Genomic DNA, 27,433 nt, shown 5'->3' on the forward strand with positions numbered 1-27,433 from the left:
GATAACCTGTGTATGGATCTTGTGCTTCAGTCCTTACCATATTCCTTTTCACAGTTCATAAAGAATTTTAATATGAACAAGCTTGAGGTGACTTTCCTAGAGCTTCTTAATATGTTGAGAGAGGTAGAGAGTACTATCAAGAAAGAGAAGTCAGTTCTCTACACTAGTGAGACAAAAAAGAAAAGGAAAGCAGAAAAGTCCTTTAAGAAGGGCAAGGGCAAGGGCAGACTAGGTAAAGCAAAAGTTGCTAAGAAAGACCCGGCAAAGGATAAAGGTCAGTGCTTCCACTACGGCAAAGATGGGCACTGGAAGAGGAATTACAAAGAGTACCTTGCAGAGAGGGCAAAACAGAAGCTTGGAGAAACTTCAGGTACATTCATGATCAGTCTCCATTTGTTAGACTCTTATGATAACACATAGGTATTGGATACTAGTAGTACTTATCAAATTTATAATTCGTTGTAGGATATGGTAAGACCTAAGATATTGGCGAGAGACGAGATGGACCTCAAGATGGGCAATGGAGCAAAATTTAGGTAATTATGGATAGATAGGTCCAATGAATTGGATTCTTCTATATCATCTAGGGACTACAACGTAGTGGCCTAATACGTCCGTAGTCGATGAGTTGAGTGAATTATTATGGAGATAATAATTCGTTGAGCCAAAAAGAGTTTTGATAGATTTGACTCACGGCTAACTCGATATTGGACTTAGAGGATCACACATATATGGTAAGCATTACAATATGTAGAGGTTCGGATATGAGATATCCATCAGAGCACCTATCTTATTGGATATCCAATAAGCCCCTAAATTATTGGATCATATGGATGAGATCTAATAAGAACCCATAAGAGATTATTAAATAGAGATTAATTAATCTAACAGGCTTAGGTAGTTGGATGGAGATCCAATACTCAATAGGGGATGATCCATTATGATTAAGTTGATAGGGGACCTATATAAATAGGAGGGAATCAGTGGTTCATAGGCTAGAGTCTTTCTCTTGCCTCTCCTATTCTCCTCCCCCTCTCTACCTCAAAGCAGGCCTGGAGTTTTGAGGAGCATCGTCACAGCCCTACTGTGTGGATCACCACAAGAGAGGAGGACACTTAACCTCCTTCACCCTCTCTTTGAGATATGTAGGGATTCAGGGATATACGATCTCCCTAGGTAACACAATCCATCTCACACGTAGTTTTCTGTTTCGTAAATTTTTATGCACCAATCTTCGCACGATGATGAACATATCTTTACGAATTGGAGATTTTATTTTATGTTCTTCCGCTGCGTATTTGATGTTGCCCCCAAGATTTCCCAACACTTACAATACTTTCTCCTTTTCACAAGTTTAGGAGACAATCCTTACAAACCCCATACCTCTTCTTGAATGATTACAAAACTAGAAAGGGATAAGGAGGACACTTAGCAATTTTATAACCCAAAATCTTAAGATTTTTTTTTCATATTTTTGTGCATTTTTCATGCAAAAAAGAGTGGGGTATTTATAGGCCCAAATAGCTTCGAAAATGGAGCTAAAAAGTGTCTCATCCTGGGTTTTCAGGGTACTAGTGGTACCACCGCCTAGACCACTTGGGAGGCTAAGCCTCAAGCGGTTCCAATAGCAAAAAAGAGTGGGGTATTTATAGGCCCCAATAGCCTTCGACGAACTCCGGACGAACTTCTGGCTAGCCTTCAGCGAACTTCTGGTGACCTCTTGATGCATCGCCCGATCCTTCGGTATATCCCTCGATTCATCCAGCTCGGTGCCTGATCATTGACTCTGGCCCAACTTCGATTCTATTAGAACTCTTATGGATTCTAAGCTTGGGGTTGATCTCTTTAGGGGATCGGCCTCCTTGGAACTCTATAGGGGTTCCTTCCTCTATGTTGCTACTCAAAGGCTGCTAAAAAGATTCATCTATTCCTTGTCAAAAGATGATAAATATATGACTATTTATAGGGCTTCTAAACCCCAACTCCTAATAGGACTCCTATTTCTAACCAACTCCTAATAGGACTCCTACTCAAGACTCTTACTTCTAACCAACTCCTAATGCTTCTCTAAGAAGCAACCTCTAAACTAATCCTAACCTTAGCCGGCCTCTTCATCTCTTTAATAAGGGTCAGCTTGGTAGGTTTTACATGAATACCTCTTTCAATGAAACTTAATTAGGACTCTCCTAGCTAGAGTCCTCATAGACCCACCTTCTTCAAATCAGCCTTATCCTCGAGGCTAACGATTCATAAATTCTGGGAATTTGATCTTCAAGTCATCATATTTCTCCCAAGTGGCATCTTCTGCTGGAAGGTTTACTCACTGTATTAGCACTTCAGTAGTGGGTCGTCATCGTTGATTCATGATCCGTCAATCAATAATGGCACTCGATGGGTCTAGATTTCTCCTTGGGTAGTCATACTTGGTAGATAGCTTTGGGCTATCTCATTTTTTCCCAGCTTGAGCTTTAAACATGACACATGGAAGACTGGATAGATTCGAGAGCTGGCAGGTAAGTCTAATCTATATGCTACCACTCTGATGCACTCCAAAATTTGATAGGGTTCATAGAATCAAGGTGAAAGCTTCATAGATGTTCTGGTCTGGATTGATGTTTGCTTGTATGGCTACAGTCGTAGGAAGATCCAAACACCTATTAAAAATTCTCTTTCGCCTTTATGTTGATCATATTATTGTTTCATCCTTGCTTGAGCTATAGTGAGATTATCTTTTAGTAACTTGAACATTTTATCTTTGTCCTGTAGTTCCTTGTTTGCTTGTTCTACTTTAGAGATGCCCAACACGTATTTTGGGATCATAGGGGGAGGTCGGTCATACATAGCCTCACATGGAGTATATTTTGTGGATGAATAATAAGTTATATTATACCACCACTTAACCCAGGGAAGTCACTTTGTCCACTCTTTAGGCCGGTCATTGGTGAAGCATATGAGGTTATCTCTAAGCACCTATTCACTACTTCAGTCTGGCCGTCGGTTTGTGGGTGATACGTCGTACTCATTTTCAATTTAGTGCCCTACATCTAGAATAACTCTGTCCAAAATATGCTTGTGAAGACCCTATCACGATCACTTATAATATATCTTGACATCCCATGTAATTTTATAATATTATCCATAAAGATTCAAGCAATACTAGAAGTAGTGTAGAGATTACAAACAGCACAAAAGTGAGCATACTTTGTAAGACGATCAATCACGACAAAAATGGTACCTTTTCCTTGTGATAAGGGAAGCCCATCGATGAAGTCCATTGATATATCAATCCATATTGAGTTTGGGATGGGTAAAGGTTGTAGCTTTCCTAGACTTGCCACTGTCTCGCCTTTATGCAATTGACATACATCACATTATACCACAAATTTAACAATAATATTTTTCATCCCTACCTAATAAAACTTTTGCTTAATTCTCTTATAGGTTCTAAGGAACCCAGAGTGCTTGGCCACATGTGTAGAATACATCTCTTGGAGAATGGTCTTTATGCAAGTAGAATTTGGCATAAGCATAATGCGTTCCTTATAGCATAATTCTTTTGAGTCCTAACTGTAGTGAGCCATAGAGCTTAGTGTTTTCTCTAATTTTTTTATGATCTTACTAGTCTCCGAATCTTCCTACCATTCCCTCTTAATATCCTCCAAGAAGTCACTAGTCGAAAATAAAATGACTAAAAATTCAGCTTGCTCAGGTAGCCACGAAAGCACATCTATAACAACATTCTCTTTCCCTTTTTTTAAAGTTATTTTACAATCATATCCAAGAAGCTATGTTACCTATTTTTGTTGCTCAAGGGAAGATATCTTCTGTTCTAAGAAATATTTTAGGCTTTTATGGTTGATCTTGATTCCAAAGCATCGCCCGATCTAGTACGGTCTCCATTTGGTCACCATATGCACAATCATGGGCATCTCCTTGTCGTAAATAGTCATCCTAAGATGAAAAGGAGATAATACCTTATTGGTATAAGTGAGGGGGCAGCCATCTTGCATTAGTACAATACCAATTCCGACTCCGGAAGCATTGACTTCAATAACAAAAGTTTTGCTGAAGTCGGGTAGCGCTAGTACGGGTGTTGTTGTCATTGTGGCTTTAAGTTTGTCAAAGGCGGTGGTGGCTTTGTCCAACCATTGGAAAGCATATTTTTTTAGTAAAGAAGTAAAGGGTGCACTGATCTTTCCATAGTTTTTCATGAACTTACGGTAGTAGCCTATTAAACCGAGAAAGTCATATAGCGATTTTATGTTCCTCGGGGTCGACCAGTTCTACATTGCTTCAATTTTAGAGAGATCCATTGTCACACCTTCCTTTGATATGATATGCCCAAGATATTCCATCTTCTGTTGAAGAAAGTTGTACTTTGATTTTTTAACAAAAAGAATATGTTATCGTAAAATCGTCAAAACAAGTCATAAGTGCTGAAAATGACTTCCAAGAGAAGGGCTATAAATAAGAATATCATTGAAGAACACTAGCACAAACTTATGAAGATAATTCTAGAAAATATCATTCATAAGGCTTTGAAATGTGGAGTATTGGTGAGACCAAAGGGCATTACCAAAAATTTGTAGTGGTCGTTATGTATTCGAAAGATTATTTTCGATATGTCTTCTTCGCACACTCGTATTTAATGATACCCAGATCGAAGGTCTAGCTTTATGAAGACTCATGCTTCCTTTAATTCATCAAGTAATTTATCTACTACTATAATAGGGTATTTGTCCTTGATGTTTATGCCGTTAAGAGCTCGATAATTGTTGGGTCCAGCCCATATGTGGGCTTGGACTAATGATTTAGGCTATAAGCCCAAATCTGATTTATCAACAATTAAAAAGAAAAGGCATATAGTTGAGGGAAACGAGAGAGCAGAGAAGCGAGAGAGCATGTAACGAGCGATGACGGCACACAGTGATAGAAAAGAACATAGAGAAAGAGGAGAGAGAAAAATTAGGATCTTGAGTATTTTTGCTTGAGGATCAGTAGCCAAACGTTATCAGTTTTGGCCTAAATTATATTTGGAGAATCCTTGCAGCAAGCTCTACATTTCTAACGGTGCTAATATGCAGTTTACCCTTTCTGATGTACTTTCCTATGATACTCACTTTGTGAGACCAAAAATTCTCTTATTAATGAGATTCATCCATATGATGATGATATGCTGTTCTTGAGCCAAGATATATGGTCTTGATGTTATTATGATCCTCTTTTATTTTAGAGAAGACTTATTGTAAGCCTGTTATCATTATTGGTGATAGTGGAAGTTAGAAGTGGACTACGATCTCGTGGTTTTTCCCGTATTGGGTTTTTCATGTTAAAAATCTGGTCTCACTATGTGATTGATTTATTGCTCTACTATTTATACTATTCTAGTTAATATGTGCTTTTGATAACAAGTTGGTATTTTGATGAGGAACTCATTTTGATACACAAAGAGGGAAAGAGTTATTCCGCTTTAACAAGTTTTTCCTAATAGTAATATGTTAGGATTAAGAGCACTAAGAGGGGGGGGGGGGTGAATTAGTGCAGCGAAAAACTTTCGATGATTTAAAACTATGTTCGTACGATAAAGACGATTTCGGTAAGAAAGCCGATTTGGAAATTACTTTAACTTAAGATTAAGCGAGATACAGTTAAAGTAAAGATATAGAGGCAGTTTGCAGTTAAGATAGAGAACAGAATGTAAGTGCAAACAGAAATACGATGTTCGTACGATAAAAGCGATTTCAGTATGAAAGTCGATTTGGAAATTACTTTAGCTTAAGATTAGGCAAAGTGCAGTTAAAGTAAAGCTATGGAGGTAGTTTGCAATTAAGATAGAGAACATAATGTCAATGCAAACCGAGATTTAGAGTGGTTCGATCAATCTTGACCTACATCCACTTTTGGCTTCCTCCTCCGATGAGGTCATCGACATCCACTAGAGGCTTTCCTTCAATAAGCGAAGGCCAACCACCCTTTTATAGTTTCACTCCTTTTGATGGGCGTAGGAGACAACCCTTACAGAATTTTCACTCCTCTCTTGAATGATCAAAACTTGGTAGAAAAGAGGGAGGAGAACTTTTGGCCTTTACAACACTTTTGAGCTCTAAAATCACAGAGTAAGATTGGATTTTCGGTGTTTTTTGATTTTTTTTCGGTACCCTTTCATTGTTGTATAGGTGGAGTATTTATAGGCCCCAATCCAATTTGAATTCTGAGCTCAAAACTGTCATTTCCTGGAATTCCGGGATCTGACGATTCCACCGCCTGATTGGGGCGGTTGTATCGCCTGGTAGAGCTTGAAGATTGAGCCTCTGAGCGGTGCCACCGCCTGACAAGGGTAGTTCCACTGCTTGGCAGAGCTCGGAGACCGAGCTCCTAGGCGATACCACCGCCTAACAGGGGCGGTTCCACCGTTTGGTAGAGCTCGGAGACTAAGCTCCTAGGCGGTGCCACCTCCTGTTAGGGGCGGTTCCACTACCCAGCTTTCCTGGGAGTATCAACTCTTAGGCAGTGCCATCGCCGACCCAAGCATTGCCACCGCAGGCCAGGAAATCTGGGTCCGAATGGGCTGATCCATTCGGCCCAATCTGGGTCTGTCAAGGTTCCAATTGCCCCAAGATTAAGTTAATGGGATCACCTCCCATTTCTAACTTAATCAATATGCTAACTATGATATATCTTAAGCCATTCACTGCAACTTGCTCCGGTATGTTAATCGCTTCTTCCGGCGAGCTTCCGGCAATCTTCCGGCGAACCTTCGACGATGCTCCTGCGGACTTCTGGTAAACTCCTGGACTTGCGACTATCCACTTGGCGAGTTCCGACGAGCTTCTTTGGCAAGCTCCTGGACTTCTCGGATTTGTTCCCGCAGAACCTTTGACGATAGTCTAGACTTCCGTTGAACTCTCGAACCTCCAATGTGATCATAGTTTTGACTCCGGTGCAACTCCTACTGCATGTCTTACTTTCATCATAGTTAATCGTGCATATGTAAAACAAACTTCGATCTAGACAATTAATACTAAGCATTAATCAAGTTGTCCGGCACGTCATTGGTCTTTCGACGCTTCGTCCAATTCTTCGACGCATCGTCCTCTCTTGCAGCTTGTTGCCCAATCGGCTAGTCGACTCCGCAACTCCGATCTCCTTGGCACAATATCCACTCTTCTTAGCCTGATGCTCGAATCCATGGCCTGAAGCCTTCTGTCGATACGTCGACCGATCCACTGGCCCGATGTCCAATCTTCCGACATGTTCCTCCAGCCCAACATGATTTTTCCTGCTTTAATTGTCTCATCCTGATCAAAGTATCCTACGTCACTCAAAATGCAGATTAACTCATAAACACATATCAAGTAGTTTCATCATCAAAATATAAGATTCAACATAATCAACGCACATTCGCCATGTTCCGTCCTTTCATACGAGGAGCACCAGTAAAGAGTAGGGGTTGCAACTTAGCCAAATAACTCCTTTTCGAGCATCTCTTTTATAATCCTTTCTATTTTATCCTTCTGGAGATATGGATATCGATATTGCCGAGTATTTGCTATAGGCTTGCTTAGAAGAATCGATATATAATGATCATGCTGACGAGTATGAGATAGGTTGCACTGTTCATTAAATATATCTGAAAATTTAGCAAGCAAAGGAAGTAGGTTTAGGTCTTCAAATTCTATTGGCTCTCCCTTAGTTTGCTGCTTAAGTTGTACCAAAAAGTTGATGCATGCTTTGTGCAAAACCTTCTCCATTTGTTGTGTGCAAATCGTCGTTACATCGCCCCCATGTTTCTCATGTAGTATCACATGTTTCCCCTTATTATAAAATTTCATAATTAGTTTCATAAAGTTCCAGGAAATATCACCTAATATTGTCAGCCATTCGATGCTGAGCATGGACTCATAATCATCAAGAGAGAGGAGGAAGAAATATACAATTATCTCTTAGTCCTACAGCAATAGTTTCACCCACAAGCACCTATGACCACACTTCAAAATTCGTCCGTCGGTGACCTTAACATCAAAGCTGCTACAATTCTCAATAGGTAAGGCCATCTAGACAGCAACCTTACTGTTCATAAAATTATTAGTGCTCTCAATGTCAATAAGAACTGTGATAGGTTGTTGCTTTAGAAGTCCTCCCACTTTCATTGTTTGCGGGTTCGTATAACCGACAAGGGCATGTATCGTAATATCAACCAACTATTGTTCCTCATCCATGACCTCTTCCTCATACTCCTAGACCTCCTCCTTCATGTCTTCAAGAGCTTTAATTAGCAGGAGGTGGCCCCTTTTGCAGCGATGATCATGGTTCCATGGCTCGTCGCAATGCCAACAAAGACCCTTTGCTGATTGATCACGTAGTTCTTCTCTTAACAATTTTTTTTATAGCGAAGGATGGTTGGGAGTAGAAGGAGGTTTATATGTCATGGGCCTAGGAGAGGTTCTCATCCTCCGTGCATCTTGGTTGAGCCGTTCTTTTTGTATTCGGGTGAAAGAAATCACAACTGTCACGGTACGGGGCTGCCATGCCTTAACTTCCCCTTTTATCTTTGGCTTGAGTCCTTCAATGAATGTTCCTAACAATTGATGGTCAGTCTAATCATGAGCAAGGTAAGATAGCTTCTCAAACCTGGTTTGGTACTCTTAAATCGTAGAGGATTGTCGAATTTTTATAAGTTGGCCATCGATATTTTCATACTTCATAGGTCTGAAATGATTCAACAGTGTGTTCTTAAATTGATTCTATGTCGGAGCCCAATGATTGTATTCTAGCCAATTATACCATTGAATAGTATCTCCTTCAAGGTGGAGGATAGCAATTTCCACCATAGCATCATCCGATGTTCGGTAGTAGTGAAAGTAACATTCAGCGGGCGAACTCCATCCCACCAGGTCTCCTTCTTCCCATTGTGGGAAGTCCACCCTCATGCGTAGCTAAAGCATGTCCAAGGGCTGTCCCTCCTTCTCTGGAGGTCTCTTTGAACTCTCTCGTCATTGAAATTTGGTTGGACTCAGCAGTTGTCCAATTCTGAATTCTGCAAACAAAGCATGCAATTTGTCCTCCAAGCGCGATTCAATCCAAGATTCCAATGCTTCAAATTTGGCATCAATTGGATCTTGAGAAGCCATAGTATATGCTTGTAGATTAGAGATATCCCTATCTTTTTTTTTTGTTGATGGGTTAATGGCATTGGATGGTGGAAGGTTCGGAAAAATTGAGGATCACGGAAAGGTATTGCAACAAGTTTTTACATCTAAACTGTAGTAGTTTGGACGTAAAAGGTTAGTGGTTTATATTGACAAGTTTTTTATGAAACTAAAGGGAAATCTGCTATTAGGAAGTGTCAAAGGTGTCTTAAAAATTTTGTAAAGATTTGGACAGAAAAAATACAGTAGCAAAATCAAACAAACTGTGCTATGCGGTTGGAATTCTATAGTACATCTTTCATCGTAGAGATAAAAACTTTATGATAAAAAGTTTATGCAACAATATAGGAATTTTTTTTTTTTTTTTTGAATAAGGATAACTAAATTGTAGTAGCGGTAAGGTAGGAAACCAGAACCTATTGCAATTCATGAGGAGATCAAAGAATGATCCGTGGTAGTGGGGATGACGGTGGAATTCAGCGATGATCTTTTAAGTAATTGTGGGAATTACTTTGGGTAGCTATGGAGGGCTAATAGATGGCTATGTAAAGATAGCGAGACGCTAAGAATGCTACTCTGATACCAAGTGTTAGAACCCTTATGGATTCTAAGCTTGGGGTTAATCTCTTTAGGGGATCGGCCTCCTTGGAACTATATAGGGGTTCCTTCCTCCAGGTTGCTGCTCAAAGGCTGCTAAAAAGATTCATCTATTCCTTGTCAAAAGATGATGAATACATGACTATTTATAGGGCTTCGAAACCTTAACTCCTAATATGATTCCTACTCAAGAATCCTACTTCTAGCCAACTCCTAATATGACTTTTACTCAAAACTCCTACTTCTAACCAACTCATAATGCTTCTCTAAGAAGCAACCTTCAAACTAATCCAAACCTTAGCCGACCTCTTCACTTCTTTAATAGGGTCGACTGTGTAGGTTTTATATGAATGTCTCTTTCAATGAAACTCAATTATGACTCTCCTAGCTATAGTCCTAACAAATTCTTCTTTAATCATTTGGCCTTCCTCACAATCGTAGTTTGTCCTCCATCACTTTTCTCAATACATGGATTAGATCATTAATTCATCAATCGATTTCATCATCAAAATATGACATTCAACAGTAATGTTACTAAACTCAAAAGAAGTGATTAAATAGATTTTAAATTCGGAATTTGACCTTAAGAATCTACTTGGTTTTTTTTTAATCTTCATAATAATAAATTTTCTTTTGTTAATTCTACTTTTCTGTAACTTAATCCATGTATTTCGAAGATTGGGAGGTAATTTGTTTTGTATAGTTTACATTATATTGGCTATATAAGTTAAATGATCTTTTTTTTATTTTTCTCATTTTTTACTAATATCAATATTTAATCTTAAACTTTCATAATAAGTATTTAAATAATCATTCAAACCATCAATTATACAATGGGGATCAAAAACAAAAGTAACCAGGTAAAGTGGAATCTCTAGAAAATAGTCCATTTAATTTTCATTGTCATAATAGTTTTGCTTAATTCATTATCATGTTCATATTGTATAATTGAACAATATTCATGCATACAACTAAAATAACATAAGTAGTCGGATAATAAACACAAGATAACATATAAGTAGCACGATTAAAACTTCCAAAATTTCTGAAACTTTTGACAAATATTTTAATGTTGATGGTATAAACTTGCTTGTCTTAAATTATTTATAATAGAAGTACATAATGATTTTTTAGATTTAAAACGTTCATTAAATAATTCATATGTTGAATTCAATCAAGTAAAAACATCTCTAGAAAACCTTTTTGATGTTTTATTATTTAATTTTTAAAATTTAATTTATTCTTTAATTACTTGGATGACCTTATAATAATGAAATAACTTGCTTCATGAGAGAAAGAATAGTTCCAAGAGATCTAAAGGCTTTTTTAATCCATAAATCACCTAATATGAAAAAAGATATCATTAAAAGTTGATTGATACACTTTTTGTAATTCAATAATGTTAGAAATGACTCGGCATTAAGAGGGAGGGGGAATGTATTAATACAACGAATAAAATTATGTTGGTTCTAAAATTTTCTTACGTTGGATAAAAACCGATATTGGAAATGTTAAACTTTGAAAACGTATAGAAGAGTGTAATGAGAAAGTAGAGTAGAGAAGGCAGTTTATATTTTAAAGTAAATTTCTCAAAAGAAATGCAAACCAGAATTTTATAGTGGTTCGATCGTCATGACCTACATACACTTCATCGATTCCTCTTCTGTCGAGGCCATCGTCATCCACTAACGATCTTCCTTCAATGGGTGAAGACCAACTACCATTTTACACCCCTCTTCTCTTTTTCACAGGTTTAGGAGACAACCTTTTACAAGCACACACTCCTCTCTAAATAGAATTCTAAGTTTAAGCTAGAGGAGGGGATCTCTCAAGTGATTTCTACATTATTTTCTCACTTTTAAGTTCTCTGTGTATGTTAACCAAGGATGAGAGGGGTATTCATAGGCCTCAAGTGGATTCAAACTTTAAGTCTAAAAATGTCTCATCCCGGATCCTCCGGGTACTGGTGGTACTATCGCCTTACACCCTACCACTAGGCGGTACTACAGCTTGACAGTCTCTCAGAGACTGTCTCGGAGACTGTGTCTCAGTAGTACCACCGCCCGACTGACAATACTATCGTCTAACCTAGTCTGGAAGACTGTGCCACGATGATTCCACCTATTGGGTCACTGTTTGAGCCTTCTACTTAGCCCAACACAGCCCAAACTGTTGAATCTCATATTTTGATGATGACATCAATTGTCATTTGTTATCTAATCCATATGTTGAGATAAGTGTGTAGGATTAACTACGATGAAAGTAAGACATGCAGCAGGAGTTGCCTCGGAGTCAGGACAATGATCACGTTGGGAGATCGAGAGCTTGACGGAAGTCCGAACGGTCGTCGGAGGTTCTGCGAGAACAAATCCGAGAAGTCCAGGAGCTTGCCAAAAGAAGCTCGTCGGAACTCGCCAAGAGGATCGTCGCAAGTCCAGGAGTTTGCCGGAAGCCCGTAGGAGCATCGTCGGAGGTCCATCGGATGTTTGCTGGAAGTTCGTCGGAAGCTCGTCGGAAGAAGCGATTGACGCACCGGAGCAAGCTGTAGTAAGAGTCTTAAAGAATTGTCGTAGTTAGCACAATGATTAATTTAGAATTGGGAGGTGATCCCATTAACTTAATCTAGGGGCAATTGGGCCCTTGAAAGAATCAAATTGGGCCGAATGGATCAAACCATTCGGACACAGATCACCAGCCAGAAGTGGCACCGCCTGGGACGGTAGTGGCACCGCCAGGGCTCCGTCTCCGAGCGAGACAGGGCGGTGCAACCACCTTTGACAGTGGTGCAACCGCTTGAGCTCAGTCTCCGAGCTCTGCCAGGCGGTGCAACCGCCCCTGACAAGCGGTGGCACCGCCCAGAGGCTCAGTCTTCGAGCTCTGCCAGGCGGTGCAACCGCCAAATCCCGAAATTCTGGGAATTGACAATTTTGAGCTCAGAATTCAAATTGGTTTGGGGCCTATAAATACCCCACTCTTTCAGCAATGAAAGAGCAACGAAAACCACCAAAATCCTGATCTTACTCTGTGATTTTAGAGCTCAAAAGTGTTGTATAAGCTAAAGTTTCTTCTCCCTCTTTTCTTCCAAGTTCATATCTTTCAAGAGAGGATAGAAAAGTTTGTAAGGGTTGTCTCCTAAGCCCGTCAAAAGGAGTGAATCTGTAAAAGGATGGTTGGCCTTCGCCTATTGAAGGAAGGCCTCTAGTGGACGTCGGCAACCTCATCGGTGGAGGAAGCCAGAAGTGGATGTAGGTCAGATTGACCGAACCACTCTAAATTATGCTGCTCTCTGGTTTGCATTTACTTTGAGCTTATTATCCTTACTGCAAACCTCCTTCATAGCTTACTGCCTTCTACACTTTTACCTCTACGTTTCCAAGCTCAATACTTTCCGAATCATGTTTAGACATAAATCGCTTTTCTCGTACGAACATCATATTTCAGTTTGCGCTTACATTCTGATTTTTATCTCAACAGCAAACTGCCTTAACAGATTCGTTTTAACTGCTTCTTGCCTAATCACAAGTTAAAGTGATTTACGAATCGGCTTTTCTACTGAAATCGCTTTTCTCGTACGAACATCATATTTCAGTTTGCTCTTACGTTCTGATTTCCACACAACTGCAAACTGCCTTAACAGATTTATTTTAACTACTTCTTGCCTAATCTTAAGTTAAAGAAATTTACGAATCAACTTTTCTACTGAAATCAGCTTTGTCGTACGAACGAAGTTTTTAACGTTGAAAGTTTTCTGCTGCACTAATTCACCCCCCCCCCCCCCCCCTCCCCCCCTCTTAATGCTCTTGATCCTAACAATTCAGAGCTCGGTTTACTCTCAAACGGATTAAAACCCAAGAGAGATGGCATACGCTGGAAACCAAGAGGAACATTCTATTACATGTCCACCCATGTTCAATGGAACAGACTACACCTATTGGAAGACTCGAATGAGGATCTTCCTTATTTCAATGGATTTTGAACTTTGGAATCTTGTCGAAAATGGATTTTCGAAATCTTCTCTTCCAATGATCGATTGGAATGAATTGGAGAAGAAGACTTTCGCTATTAATGCAAAGGCTATGAATGCCTTATTTTGTGCGCTTAATAAAAATGAGTTTAATTGTGTTTCGGTTTGTGAAACCGCATTTGATATTTGGCATACACTCGAAGTGACTCACGAATGCACAAGTAGAGTAAAAGAGTCAAAAATCAATCTTTTGATATACTCTTTCAAACTTTTCCGAATGAAACCGAGCGAGACTATTGGCGACATGTACACCCGTTTCACGGATGTCGTCAATGGTCTAAAAGGACTCGGCAAAAGTTTTTTGGATTTTGAGCTTGTAAATAAGATTCTAAGATCCCTTCCTAAGAGTTGGGACCCTAAAGTCACTGCTATTCAAGAGGCTAAAAACTTAAGCAACTTCCCTCTTGAAGAACTAATCGGGTCACTAATGACATATGAAATGACATGCAAGGCTCATGAAGAGCAAGAAGACATCCTTCCAAAGAATAGGAAGGATATGGCACTTAGAACTTTAGATGACCACTTGAGAGAAAACTCAAGTGATGAGGACTGTGATGATGACTTGGCACTTCTAACAAGGAAATTCAAAAAATTCATGAAGAGAAACAAATTTAAAAATGACATAAAAAATAAACTTGAACCCAAAAGGGACCAAGTTATTTGCTATGAGTGCAAAAAGCCGAGACATTACAAGAGTGATTGTCCCCAAGCCAAGAAAAGAACATCAAAGAAGAAGGCGCTCAAAGCAACATGGGATGATTTGAGCGCATCCGAAGAAGAGGAGTCCAACACCGATCAAGTTGCTCATTACGCCTTAATGGCCATCGGAGAGGAGGTAACAAATTTAATTGATGCAGATTTATCATTTGATAAATTATTAAATGTCTTCCATGATTTATTTGATGAATGCAAGATTATTAGTAGAAAAAACAAATTGCTAAAAAAGGAGCATGATAGTCTTAATTGTGATTTCGATAAGTTAAAGACTGAATATCATGATAGTTTAGGCTCTTGTATCAAATGCCATGATCTACAAACTATCCAAAAGCAAAACTTGCTACTCATGGACACCTTAAAGAAATTTGAGGTTGGTAGCAAGTCTTTGAACATGATCCTTACAAACAAGGGTCACGTTCCCAAAAGAAGTAGAATCGGATTTGTGAGAAATTCTCACCAAAATCCAACCACCTTCATAAAAGGCCCTATCCTACATGTTCAACACCAAAGCAAATGCAACTTTTGTTGCAAGCATGGACACAAAACGCATTATTGTCCATTCAAGAAAATTAGTCCGAACAAATTAATTTGGGTTCCTAAAGGAACCATGATAAACTCTATGTAACATGACAAACAATATAGATCAACTTTTGAGGCACCCAAAAGTAAATGGGTACCTAAAAATTATCCTTTCTTATAGAGACATACACCATCACAAACTAGGAGCAAGAGATGGTACCTTGATAGTGGATGCTCAAGGCATATGACCGGAGATCCATCTCAATTCTCTAGGCTCACTAGCATAGACGAAGGCTATGTCACCTTCGGAGACAACAACAAGGGTAAAATCATTGGCAAAGGAACCATAGGTAACAAATCTAACTTCTTTATTGAAGATGTTTTGTTAGTTGATGGTTTAAAATATAATCTCTTGAGCATTAGTCAATTATGTGATAAAGGATATATTGTCAAATTCGAATCTAATGCATGCATCCTTAAAAAATCACACAACAACGTATACACCATTGACATCAATGATTTGTGTAATAAAATATGTTTTTCGGTTTTAAATGAGGATGCTTGGCTATGGCACAGAAGATTAGGTCACGCTAGCATGAAACTAATTACTCAAATATCATCCAAAGAACTTGCACGAGGAATTTCTCACATCAAGTTCATCAAAGATAATGTGTGTGATGCTTGTCAATTAGGAAAACAGATTAAGAGTAGTTTCAAATCTAAGAACCAAATAAGCACATCAAGGCCCTTACAATTGATCCATATGGACTTGTTCGGACCAATCTCTACATCAAGTCTAGGAGGTAGCAAATACGCCCTCGTCATTGTAGATGACTATAGTAGATACACATGGACTTATTTTTTGAAACACAAAAATGAATGCTTTAGATATTTCACTAAGTTTTGTAAACTTGTTCAAAATGAAAAAGGTTTTATGATTTCATCAATTCGAAGTGATCACGGTGGTGAATTTCAAAACCGTGATTTCTAAGAATTCTGTGAATCTAACGAATTCAACCACAACTTCTCTACTCCAAGAAATCCTCAACAAAATGGAGTAGTAGAAAGAAAGAATAGAAATTTACAAGAAATGGCAAGAACCATGTTGAATGAACAAAGCCTACCCAAATATTTTTGGGCCGAAGCTGTAAACCTTGCATGCTACATTTTGAATAGAGTTTTAGTAAGACCCTTACTCACCAAAACTCCCTATCAGTTGTGGAACAATAAAAAACCCAATGTTTCTTATTTTAAAGTTTTTGGGTGTAAGTGTTTTATCTTGAATGAGAAAGATGCCTTAGGAAAATTTGATGCTAAATCCGATGAAGGAATTTTTCTTGGTTATTCTTTGATTTCTAAAGCTTTTAGTATCTTCAATAAAAGGACTTTAATAATGGAAGAATCCATTCATGTTGTTTTCAATGAGATTTCCGAAATCAAGAAAAATGACTTTGATGATGATGTTAATTTCGATTCTTTGAATTTAAATGAAACCCCTTCTCCAACTAGCAACTTGGATGCATCCACTTCCGAAACATCCTTACTTAAGGATTGGAAGTATGTAGATGCTCATCCTAAGGAGCTAATTCTAGGAGACACATCTAAGGGGGTTCAAACACGTTCATCTCTTAAAAATTTTTGTGCCAACGTCGCATTTCTCTCCCAAATTGAACCTAAATGTATTGACGAAGCCATGAAAGATGATTCATGGATTATCGCAATGCAAGATGAGTTAAATCAATTTGAGAGAAATAAGGTGTGGAAGCTTGTTCCTAGGCCAAATGACCATTTAGTTATTGGTACTAAATGGGTCTTTAGAAACAAGCAAGATGAATATGGTATCGTGGTGAAAAACAAGGCTAGACTAGTGGCCAAAGGTTTCAACCAAGAAGAATGTATCGATTACGAAGAAACCTTCGCTCATGTGGCTAGATTAGAAGCCATAAGGATGCTCCTTGCCTATGCTAGTAATAATAATTTTAAGTTATTTCAAATGGATGTTAAAAGCGCTTTTCTAAATGGCTTTATTTCTGAAGAAGTTTATGTTAAACAGCCTCCCGGATTTGAAAATAATAGCCTCCCTAATCATGTATTTAAATTAACCAAAGCTCTCTATGGTTTAAAACAAGCCCCCAGGGCTTGGTATAACAGACTAAGTACTTTTCTTATTGAAAATAATTTCACAAAAGGCAAGGTCGATACTACATTATTTATCAAAAATTTTAAAAATAATTTTCTCATTGTTCAGATTTATGTTGATGATATTATCTTCGGTTCTACGAATGAATCTCTTTGTGAATCTTTTGCTAAAACCATAAGTCTCGAATTTGAAATGAGTTTGATGGGAGAATTAACCTTTTTCTTAGGCTTACAAATTAAGCAACTAAGCATTGGCATCTTTATTAATCAAACTAAATATGCCTTAGATCTGCTAAATAGATTCAATATGAATAGCTCAAAAGCTATTAACACTCCTATGAGCACCTCCACTAAGTTGGAAGTTGATGAAAGTGGAGAAAGCTTCGATCAAAAAACTTATAGGGGTATGATAGGAAGTTTACTTTACCTCACTGCAACTAGACCAGATATCATGTTCAGTGTGGGACTTTATGCTAGGTTTCAATCGAACCCTAAGATATCTCATCTCAAAGCGGTTAAAAGAATACTTAGATATCTTAAAGGAACTACAAATCTAGGATTATGGTATCCAAAATCCGAAAATTTTCAGTTAATTGCTTATGCTGATGCCGATGCCGATTTTGCCGGGTGTAGACTAGATAGAAAAAGCACATCAGGAACATGTCAATTTTTGGGACATTCCCTTGTTTCCTGGTCATCCAAGAAACAAAACTCGGTTGCTCTATCAACAACTGAAGCAGAATATATTGCAGCTAGTGCATGCTATGCACAAGTTGTGTGGATGAAAAACACCTTAGAAGATTATAAAGTATATCTTAAAAACATTCCCATTAAATATGATAATACTATGTTTAACAAAGAATCTCATTCAAAACATATTGACATTAGACATCACTTTATACGAGATCATGTTACTAATCATGATGTAATTATAGAATTCATAGATACGAAGCATCAACTAGCTGATATTTTTATAAAACCTCTAAGTGAAGAACAATTTGATTTCATAAGAAGAGAATTAGGAATGTTGACGTGTCCGAATGCATAAATTTGTTAAAATTATTATTCAGACTTTATTGATTAAATTACATAGTCTTGCATGAAAGTGTTAAATTAAATTTTCAGTTCCAAATCGGATTTCATGAATACATTATTCTCTTTCGAACTTTGATTCACATCATAAATTTTTGACAAATAGAAACATCTAGCAAATGCATAGCTTTTAGACTTATCATGTGAAAAATATTACCTTTGAGAAATAAATTTGATGATTCTCTCTTAAAAAAAGGAAAATATTTTTTGCAAGGACTTGACTCACATAAATATCCTGATCCTTGTAAAGCATGCTATCGATTTGAACTACACAAATGGCTTTCCTCCTTCATGCAAAAAGAATAATAACAAATAAAAAGAAAGAAGTTTTCACTCTATGTAGATAATCATCATGTCATGATCTTCTTGAGATATTTGTATCCTATAAATGACATGAACCTACTTATGGCATCACATGTATATTCAAAAGATGCTTATATCGTTCTCCTTTTTGTTGATGACAAAGGGGGCGAAGTATATAAATTGATGCTATAAATGCCATATTATGTTGAAAGAAGTAGATATATGAAGTATATGAATTGATGCTATAAATGTCATATTATGTTAAAAGAAACAGACATATGATGCTATGCCATGTTTGCTATGATTGCCATATTTGCATCATATTAAGATATCAAGAACTTGCATTGTAATTTTACATGTTGATATCTTTCCATATGATGAATTGCTATCATTACAACAATTAACATTTGAAATTTGAAAATGGATGTCGAGTCTTGACATCATACAGAGAGATACATTATGATGGGAATCATGATGGAGTATTGATAAGGTTAAATGACTTTAACTTATCAATATGTCTCTTGAATTCAAAGTCTTTGAATTCAAGAATGACTTATCTCAATTATGGCACATAGATAGGGGGAGTTAAGGTTAACTCCGTTATCAATTGATTGTCATCATCAAAAAGGGGGAGATTGTTGAATCTCGGATTTTGATGATGACATCAATTGTCATTTGTTATCTAATCCATATGTTGAGATAAGTGTGCAGGATTAACTACGATGAAAGTAAGACATGCAGTAGGAGCTACCCCGGAGTCAGGACAATGATCACGTTGGGAATTCGAGAGCTTGACGGAAGTCCGGACGGTCGTCGGAGGTTCTGCGGGAACAAATCCGAGAAGTCCAGGAGCTTGCCAAAAGAAGCTCGTCGGAACTCGCCAAGAGGATCGTCGCAAGTCCAGGAGTTTGCCGAAAGTCCGCAGGAGCATCGTCGGAGGTCCGTCGGATGTTCGTCGGAAGCTTGCCGGAAGAAGCGATTGACGCACCAGAGCAAGCTGTAGTAAGAGTCTTAAAGAATTGTCGTAGTTAGCACAATGATTAAGTTAGAATTGGGAGGTGATCCCATTAACTTAATCTAGGGGCAATTGGGCCCTTGAAAGAATCAAATTGGGCCGAATGGATCAAACTATTCGGACCCAGATCACCAGCTAGAGGTGGCACCGCCTGGGACGGCGGTGGCACCTCCAGGGCTCAGTCTCCGAGCGAGACTGGGCGGTGCAACCGCCTCTGACAGCGGTGCAACCGCCTAAGCTCCGTCTCCGAGCTCTAGCTGGGCGGTGCAACCGCCCCAGTCAGGTGGTGCAACCGCCAAACCCTGGAATTCCGGGAATTGACAGTTTTGAGCTCGGAATTCAAATTGGTTTGGGGCCTATAAATACCCCACTCTTTCAGCAATGAAATAGCAACGAAAACCACCAAAATCCTGATCTTACTCTGTGATTTTAGAGCTCAAAAGTGTTGTATAAGCTAAAGTTTCTTCTCCCTCTTTTCTTCCAAGTTCAGATCTTTCAAGAGAGGAGACAAAAGTTTGTAAGGGTTGTCTCCTAAGCCCGTCAAAAGGAGTGAATCTGTAAAAGGGTGGTTGGCTGTCGCCTATTGAAGGAAGGCCTCTAGTGGACGTTTGCAACCTCATCGGTGGAGGAAGCCAGAAGTGGCTGTAGGTCAAGATTTACCAAACCACTCTAAATTGCGCTGCTCTCTGGTTTGCATTTACTTTGAGCTTATTATCCTTACTGCAAACCTCCTTCATAGCTTACTGCCTTCTGCGCTTTTATGTCTGCGTTTCCAAGCTCAATACTTTCTGAATCGTATTTAGACGTAAATCGCTTTTCTCGTATGAACATCGTATTTCAGTTTGTGCTTACATTCTAATTTCTATCTCAATAGCAAACTACCTTAACAGATTCATTTTAACTGCTTCTTACCTAATCACAAGTTAAAGTGATTTACGAATCGGCTTTTCTACTAAAATCGCTTTTCTCGTACGAACATCGTATTTCAGTTTGCTCTTACATTCTGATTTCCATCACAACTGCAAACCGCCTTAACAGATTTATTTTAACTACTTCTTACCTAATCTTAAGTTAAAGAAATTTACGAATCAACTTTTCTACTGAAATCGGCTTTGTCGTACGAACGAAGTTTTTAACGTTGAAAGTTTTCCGCTGCACTAATTCACCCCCCCCCCCCCCCCCCTCTTAGTGCTCTTGATCCTAACACAAACATGGGCCCAATTGACCCCTAATTGAGTTGGCCCAACTCTCACCCAATTATATGCTAACTATAAAATTTAAGACATTCGCTAAGCTAAATAAGTTTGTGAGTCTAGGTTTCTTCCGGCGAGCTTCCGGGAAACTTCCGATGATCTCTCGGTAATGTTCTAACGGACTCCCAGCAAGCTCCTGGACTTCACGACGATCTTCTTGACGAGTTCCAACAAGCTTCTTTGGCAAGCTCCTAGACTTCTCGGTCAATTCTGATAGACCTTCCAACGAACATCTGGACTTCCGACGAACTCTCAACGAAATCTCATTATTGACTCCAAGACTTCATTTTGCTTTATGTCTTGATCGCTATCATAGTTAATCCTGCACATATAAAATATACTTCGATCTAGATAATTATTACAAAGCAAATCAAATGTTGTATGGCATGTTATTGGTTCATCGGTGCTTCATCCGAATCTTCTGCGCATCGTCCTCTCTTGTGGCTTATTGTCCAATCGGCCAGTTGACCTCCGCAACTTCCATTTTCTTAGCATAATTTCTGCTCTTCTTGACCCGATACCTGAACCCATAACCCGAAGCCTTCTATCGATATATCGATCGATCTTTCGGCTCAACGTCTAATCTTCTAACATATTTTTCTCCGATCCAATATGATTCTTTCTACTTTTAATTGTCTCTCCCTGGTCGAAGCTTCCTACATTACTCAAAACATAGATTAAATCATAAACACTCTTAATTGATTTCATCATCAAAATCTGAGATTTAACAAATAATAGATATAATAATTTATAGTCATATTATCAAAACCAATTGAAAAAAATCTGAAAACCCAAGTAATACTCTTCTAACATGATTTTTATTATTATATATATATATAATCATCGGCGATAGATTGATCATCCAAAACTCGAAATGCAATTACTCTTTTTTATATGGTTCAATTACTATTATCCAATGACATGTGATTCTAAGGCATCTGTGAATGAATGTTTCAAATATCAAAACAAATAGAAACACATCTATCAAAAGATCAAAATGAATTTTATAATTTTTTCTTTATTTATAAATATTATGAATGACACCTGTAAATATAGAATAAGGAACATGTCTAGTGGCAAAATTTAAAATATTTTGATAATAGTCAATAAAATCAAGGTTTTGATTGCACAGCTGCCAATCAATTTTCTATGAATAACATTAGTAGTATAAAAATTTTCTATATTTTTTTAATGAAATTCTTCCTCTTGATCAGTGTATATAGTTTTACTTTTGTATATGCTTTTAGTCTCTACCAAAAGTTTTAATTTGTACGCAACCAAAATCTTCATATTTGTTTTTAATAAAAAAATCAAAGCCAATCATCCACAAAAATAGCAAAATAATAATTTTATTTTAAAGAATGAGACTGCATCAGCCCAAAAACATGTGTATATACCAACTCAGATTATTCTTTTGCTGTCCCATTGCTATGTTTTGGAAAAGATTCCCTGTGGTCCTTTCCTCCTAAGCAGCGTTCATAAATAAATTCATTATAACGAACCAAGTGATAATCCATATACCATCATTATTATAAAATAGACCAAGACATATTAAATTTATTGACTATATTTATAATGTCAATGTCAATTTTCATTTAATGTAAGCCAGAACGAAAAGAAAAACCTTTATTAATTAAAGAACATAAGGATCCCTCAAGGCAAGCAGTGGACATGGCAAGAGAGAGGTACCATTTCTATGATTTTGAACTTGGGAATCCAGAATTAAACAGCCTCGTTCTAATTTTAGCTTAAGTACTACACCATCACCTGGTTTAATCTTGGTTAATTTGGAAAGCCAGCATCGGGTTACCGCATCCTTATTTTGCTGCCGGTTGAAGAAGCTTAATTCGTACGCTGTTGTCTGGTCCAATTCACACCCAGGTGTATTTACTCTCATAATTCAATTCCGTATATGGCCAAACAGGTATTCCTATTTCATACTACTTTATTCTTCAGGAGTTCTTGGCTCTATAAATATTTGTGATGGTTGTTTACCGTCTGTCGTATTGATTATTTTTCAATTTATTGATAGATCTATATGTTGATTATAAGTGTGGTTCTACGCATTGCAATTAGCTAAGATCTACAAGATATCTGTATACCAACTGTGCCTTTGTGACACAAATAAGAATCCTAAAGTCAATGAAGAGGTTGAAGTAACTGAATCAGCTGGGAATCAATCATTTAGAAATCAACATCTAGGCATTGATCCGACGAGGATGGAATCTTGATAATTTATTTTGTTGTAATTTTGACGACGACTAAATTGATTATTAGATCTACTGGAGGGAATTAATCATCAAATCTGGACTGCTAAATTTGCTAAAGCCAATGGAGTATAAATATCAGGAGCTAACGTGTTCTTTAGCACCCATAAATTCTTGCCACAAACACAGCTTTCATATTGGGATGGCCCTGAACCAGTCTATTTTTTCTTCAGAGTTGCATTAAACACTACCTACTTTGGCACACTTCATTTATGCTATGACAGCTGCAGGGAGGTCTCTATCAACGTGATGTTTGATGTAAGTTCATCACGCTGACTGTGAACCATCCTCATACAGTGATTAACTTGCTGTTTGCACCAACTTGGATCTCGCCTTTTTATATCAGATGTTACTGACTGAATCTAGTTCAAACTTGCAGACGAGCTAAAACCTAATCTGCCTCGAAGCTTTATAAGAATATATACATAGAACAGCTCATTAGTTTCTTGAAATGTAGAAACTCCATAGTAGTTTGATTCATCTATTAAATGGAAGGTATATAAATCTGTGGGTACCTCGAAATACTATCGATGGCATTGAATAGATTCCATGTACTAAATACACCAGGCTAAAGTAGTATCTACATTTACAGAAACCACCTGCTTCTCTATCGACCATTAGCAGTAGCCGCTGAGGTTTTATCCATAAGAGTAGAAATCTAGAATGTCGATCGTTTCCTGTGTTAGGATACCCGAGTTCGGGATTCATCCCAGAAGTGACTAGAGTTTTAATGAGACGATTAAGTAGGTATAAAGAGGTGCACCAACGACTGATATCGTAGATAAAATCAAGGGAATATTTAATGGATGAAACTGCAAATCCGGTGTCATGGAGGCTCCCTAATTGCACTTCGTAGAAGTTTTCAAGTCCATTGTCGGCCATGGCTAAGGATTTCTTGGTATAAAATGGCACGTAGAGTTCTCAACATTGCACAAGAAACCACAGGTTGAAATCTTCTTCTCCTTCTTGGTCCGTTTGAGTTCTACCATGGGGACTCCACCGCATCTAAGAAGCCTTTTGCTTGCAGTATTGTTGATGATCGGATCTACAAGCGCTGCAACGCAGACCGAAACGTTGGTCACCGTCGTCGGTGCTACCGAATGCTTGGACTGTGCGCAGAACAGTATCAAGACGGAGGATGCAGTCAAAGGTGGGTCATCATTCTTCACTTGTTTTTCGATAAATGCTCGATTGAACTTCTTATATGTGTTGTCGTGGTGGTTATGGCTAAGCAGGGCTGCGTGTAGCTATCAAGTGCAAGGTGCGCAACGAAAAATACGAGACCAAAGCCGCAGCTGAGCTCGACAGCAACGGAGACTTCAACGTCAAGCTCCCGAGTGAGCTTCTCCAGGACAACGGCGAGCTGAAACACGAATGCTTCGCGCAGATCCACAGCAAGTCCGACGCACCTTGCCCCGACATGAACGGGCTGAACCCATCGAAACTTGTTCTCAAGTCCAAGGAGGGAGGAAAGCACACGTTCGTGGCAGCATCCGGGAAGCTATCTTTCTCGTCGGTCACCTGCGCATCGGCCACCCAAGCCTTACTTCTGTGGCACAAGAAATTTCACAAGCATCACCTGCCAACTTACAAATCTCCATCTCCAGTCCACAAATTGCCACCCAAGCCTTACTACCATCCCCACCCACACCCAGTTTACAAGCCGCTAACTCACAAATCTCCATCTCCAGTCTACAAGCCACCGGCGCCGGAGAACAAGCCACCATCAGGGGGACACTACAAACCGCCCACGCACGGGTACAAGCCGCCGTCAGGAGGATACTATAACCCACCCGCTTCACCGGTCTACAAGCCGTCGCCGGTGCCATACCACGAGCATCCAGCGATTCCTATCCCTAAGCACCATGAAGAACAGAAGGCGTAGAACCAGATCGAGCAGATGGCATAAAATATATATCTGTCATCGCTTCAAGCGTTTGATGTTATGCGTAATAATGCTAGATCTTAGGATGCGTGTGAACGCTGTGGTGGAAGGAGGTCTTTGTTGCTTCTTTCTTGCTTGCTTGCTTGCTTGCTTTCTTGTTGCTGCTGTAATGCCTGTAAGAGTATGTGATTTCAGCTATTTCACGTATGATTGGAGTAACATTTGCTCTTATATTTATACTTCTGCTAATGGTGGTAAAAAAATAAGATAGTATCCAACATTCTAAAAGGTTGAAAACCCATAATTTAGTGATGTTGTTCGAACAGAATATATAGAAAATGATTTGATTGAAGTGAAGATAATTTTTAAAAAAATGCCAATTTAATAAAATAGATAATATATCGCCTCGCTGCCTCTCTTTAGGAAATGAATACAAGCATAGTCCAAGAATTAAGAAAAACAAGAGCCAAAGAGAAGCAAGGACAAATCAAATAACTTCTTTTTGGGTTATTGATACTCTAATTAATCAGCATCGTCTCAATTAATATAATAACAAATAAAGAAAACTTGGATGATGGTTTTGTTGGACTCTAAATTAAGTACTTTTTTTATTAAAAAATAAAAATATTAATACTTAGATTATTCTAGTACCGAAAAGATTTCTCAACTCGAGTGATTTGCCGACTAGTTGGCCGCTTGATTGCCCTATTTGTTGTTTACATGAGAAAATATGTATTTATCAAATTTTTTAAGTAAGGATCTGATGCTATTAATGGTATTCTTGAGAGAGCCTAAGGTATAGTCAAATTGCTTTGAATCATTTGCATGACACCTTGGTGTGTCATCATTTCACAAAACAAAATGCCTTTATGTTCCAAACACCTACCACCAGCAAAAATAACTTGGCTAGTAAAATTACGTAAAACAAATCTTAAACCTGCATCCTTATCACTAAAAGAGTCATCACAACTTAGTTTAAACCATACTAAATAAGGTTTTATCCAATGAACTTGTAAATGACTTAACTCTTGAATAATGCCATCAGATTTATGGGGCAGACTTATGGGGCTTCATAATAAGCCAAGACACTTGCAATAATTTTATGTTAAAGTTAGTTGGGGTAATTGTGAAAGTGCGATTGTATACAATATCATTTTTTATTTTCCAGAGCCACCATAAAGTTATGACAATAATAGTTTTTAAGGAACCAACAACATGCTTGTGCATTCCAACAATTTCTTAAAGTAATTGTCCATCATGTGAAGATTCAAGAAAGGAATTGTATGTTTAAATGGTATCATAAAAGTTACCAAAGAGATGAGGAGAAAGGACATTGAAAGAAACCTTGTAGAATTGATTGCATAGTTGATTCACAAGAAGGACAAGAAAAAGTATTGCAAAGTCTAAGTCGAGCAAGTCTATTAGACAAGGGCAGATGATGATGGTATAAGAGTTTCCAATAGAAACATCTTATACGCGACAAAACTAGAAGCCTTCATAAATAACATCACCAATCCCCATTGTCCAAATTCTTACCCGTCTGACAAAGCAAAAAATTTATAAATTGATTTGGTAGTAGCTATCTTTCGAATGTCTAGCTTCCAAAGCCAAAAATTATCATGTGGCTTAAGACCTAAGTTAATATCATAAGCTTTATTAGTTAAAAGTAGACCAAATGTAGGATCTAGCTTTACTATGTCTCATTGCCCATGGTTTGTAAAATTTGAAATCGTACAAATATTAAGTAATTCATTGTAATTTTAAAAAAAGGATTGTAAGCAAAAGAGATATCTAAGAGTCCAACTATCCATAATCACGTTGATGGAAGGATCCATTCAAACAAATTTTTCAAAAACATTGCGCAGACAAGAAAAGATGCCAACTCCAGCTCATTTTAGCATTGTACCAAATTTTCATAAATTAATAGTACCATATTTGGCTTTGACCATGTCAACCCAAAGACAATTAAAACTAGTAAGATATTGATCGATGCGTTTGACATACAAAACAATTTTCATGAGATATAAATCTATAATAACAAGACTCCTAACCATTTTAGAGAGAATAATAATATCCCATGCAAGAAGATGTAAACATTTAGAATTAACATTTTTACTCCAAAGAAAGTTCTAATGATTTGAGTAATATTGTTTAATATATCAATTGGCATTCGAGTAACACTAAGAGAATAAAGTGGTATCAAATTAAACACAGAGTTATAGGTATAACCCTACCAACTTGGGATAAGAGGAAATTTTGCCATGTTTCTAGTTTATTAGAAATAGGTTGTGTGAGGCCATGGAGGCAGTCGCCTTGGTACGATAAGAGTATCAAGATATTTTTTAAAAAAATTCTCTTTTAATTTCACGTTTAGTGCATCATGAAAGAGAAAGAGATCGCAGTGTGCTGTGAGATTGCACAGTGAACGTGCGGCGACGTGCATAAGAAAGAGAAAGATTAGGTTTATGAGTTT

At 38.0% G+C, this 27,433-nt stretch overlaps 1 protein-coding gene across 1 annotated transcript; it reads left to right on the top strand.

Annotated features, from left to right (window-relative positions):
• The first annotated feature begins 23,993 nt into the window (after positions 1–23,993).
• Positions 23,994–25,191, top strand: LOC103974686 (proline-rich protein 4-like). Its single transcript, XM_009389560.3, has 2 exons — positions 23,994–24,225; positions 24,311–25,191. The coding sequence occupies exons 1-2, from the start codon at positions 24,063–24,065 to the stop codon at positions 24,958–24,960; spliced, it is 813 nt and encodes a 270-aa protein (XP_009387835.2). The 5' UTR covers positions 23,994–24,062; the 3' UTR covers positions 24,961–25,191.
• The last annotated feature ends 2,242 nt before the right edge of the window (positions 25,192–27,433 follow it).

The sequence above is a fragment of the Musa acuminata genome, chromosome BXJ1-5 (genome assembly GCF_036884655.1).
Source record: "Musa acuminata AAA Group cultivar baxijiao chromosome BXJ1-5, Cavendish_Baxijiao_AAA, whole genome shotgun sequence".
NCBI lineage: Eukaryota > Viridiplantae > Streptophyta > Magnoliopsida > Zingiberales > Musaceae > Musa > Musa acuminata.

Excerpts from the sequence above, each read along its gene's own strand:
- LOC103974686 (XM_009389560.3), top strand. The coding sequence starts at position 24,063 with ATGGGGACTCCACCGCATCTAAGAAGCCTTTTGCTTGCAGTATTGTTG. Across the intron at positions 24,226-24,310 it reads GACGGAGGATGCAGTCAAAG|GGCTGCGTGTAGCTATCAAG; the intron begins GTGGGTCATCAT and ends ATGGCTAAGCAG.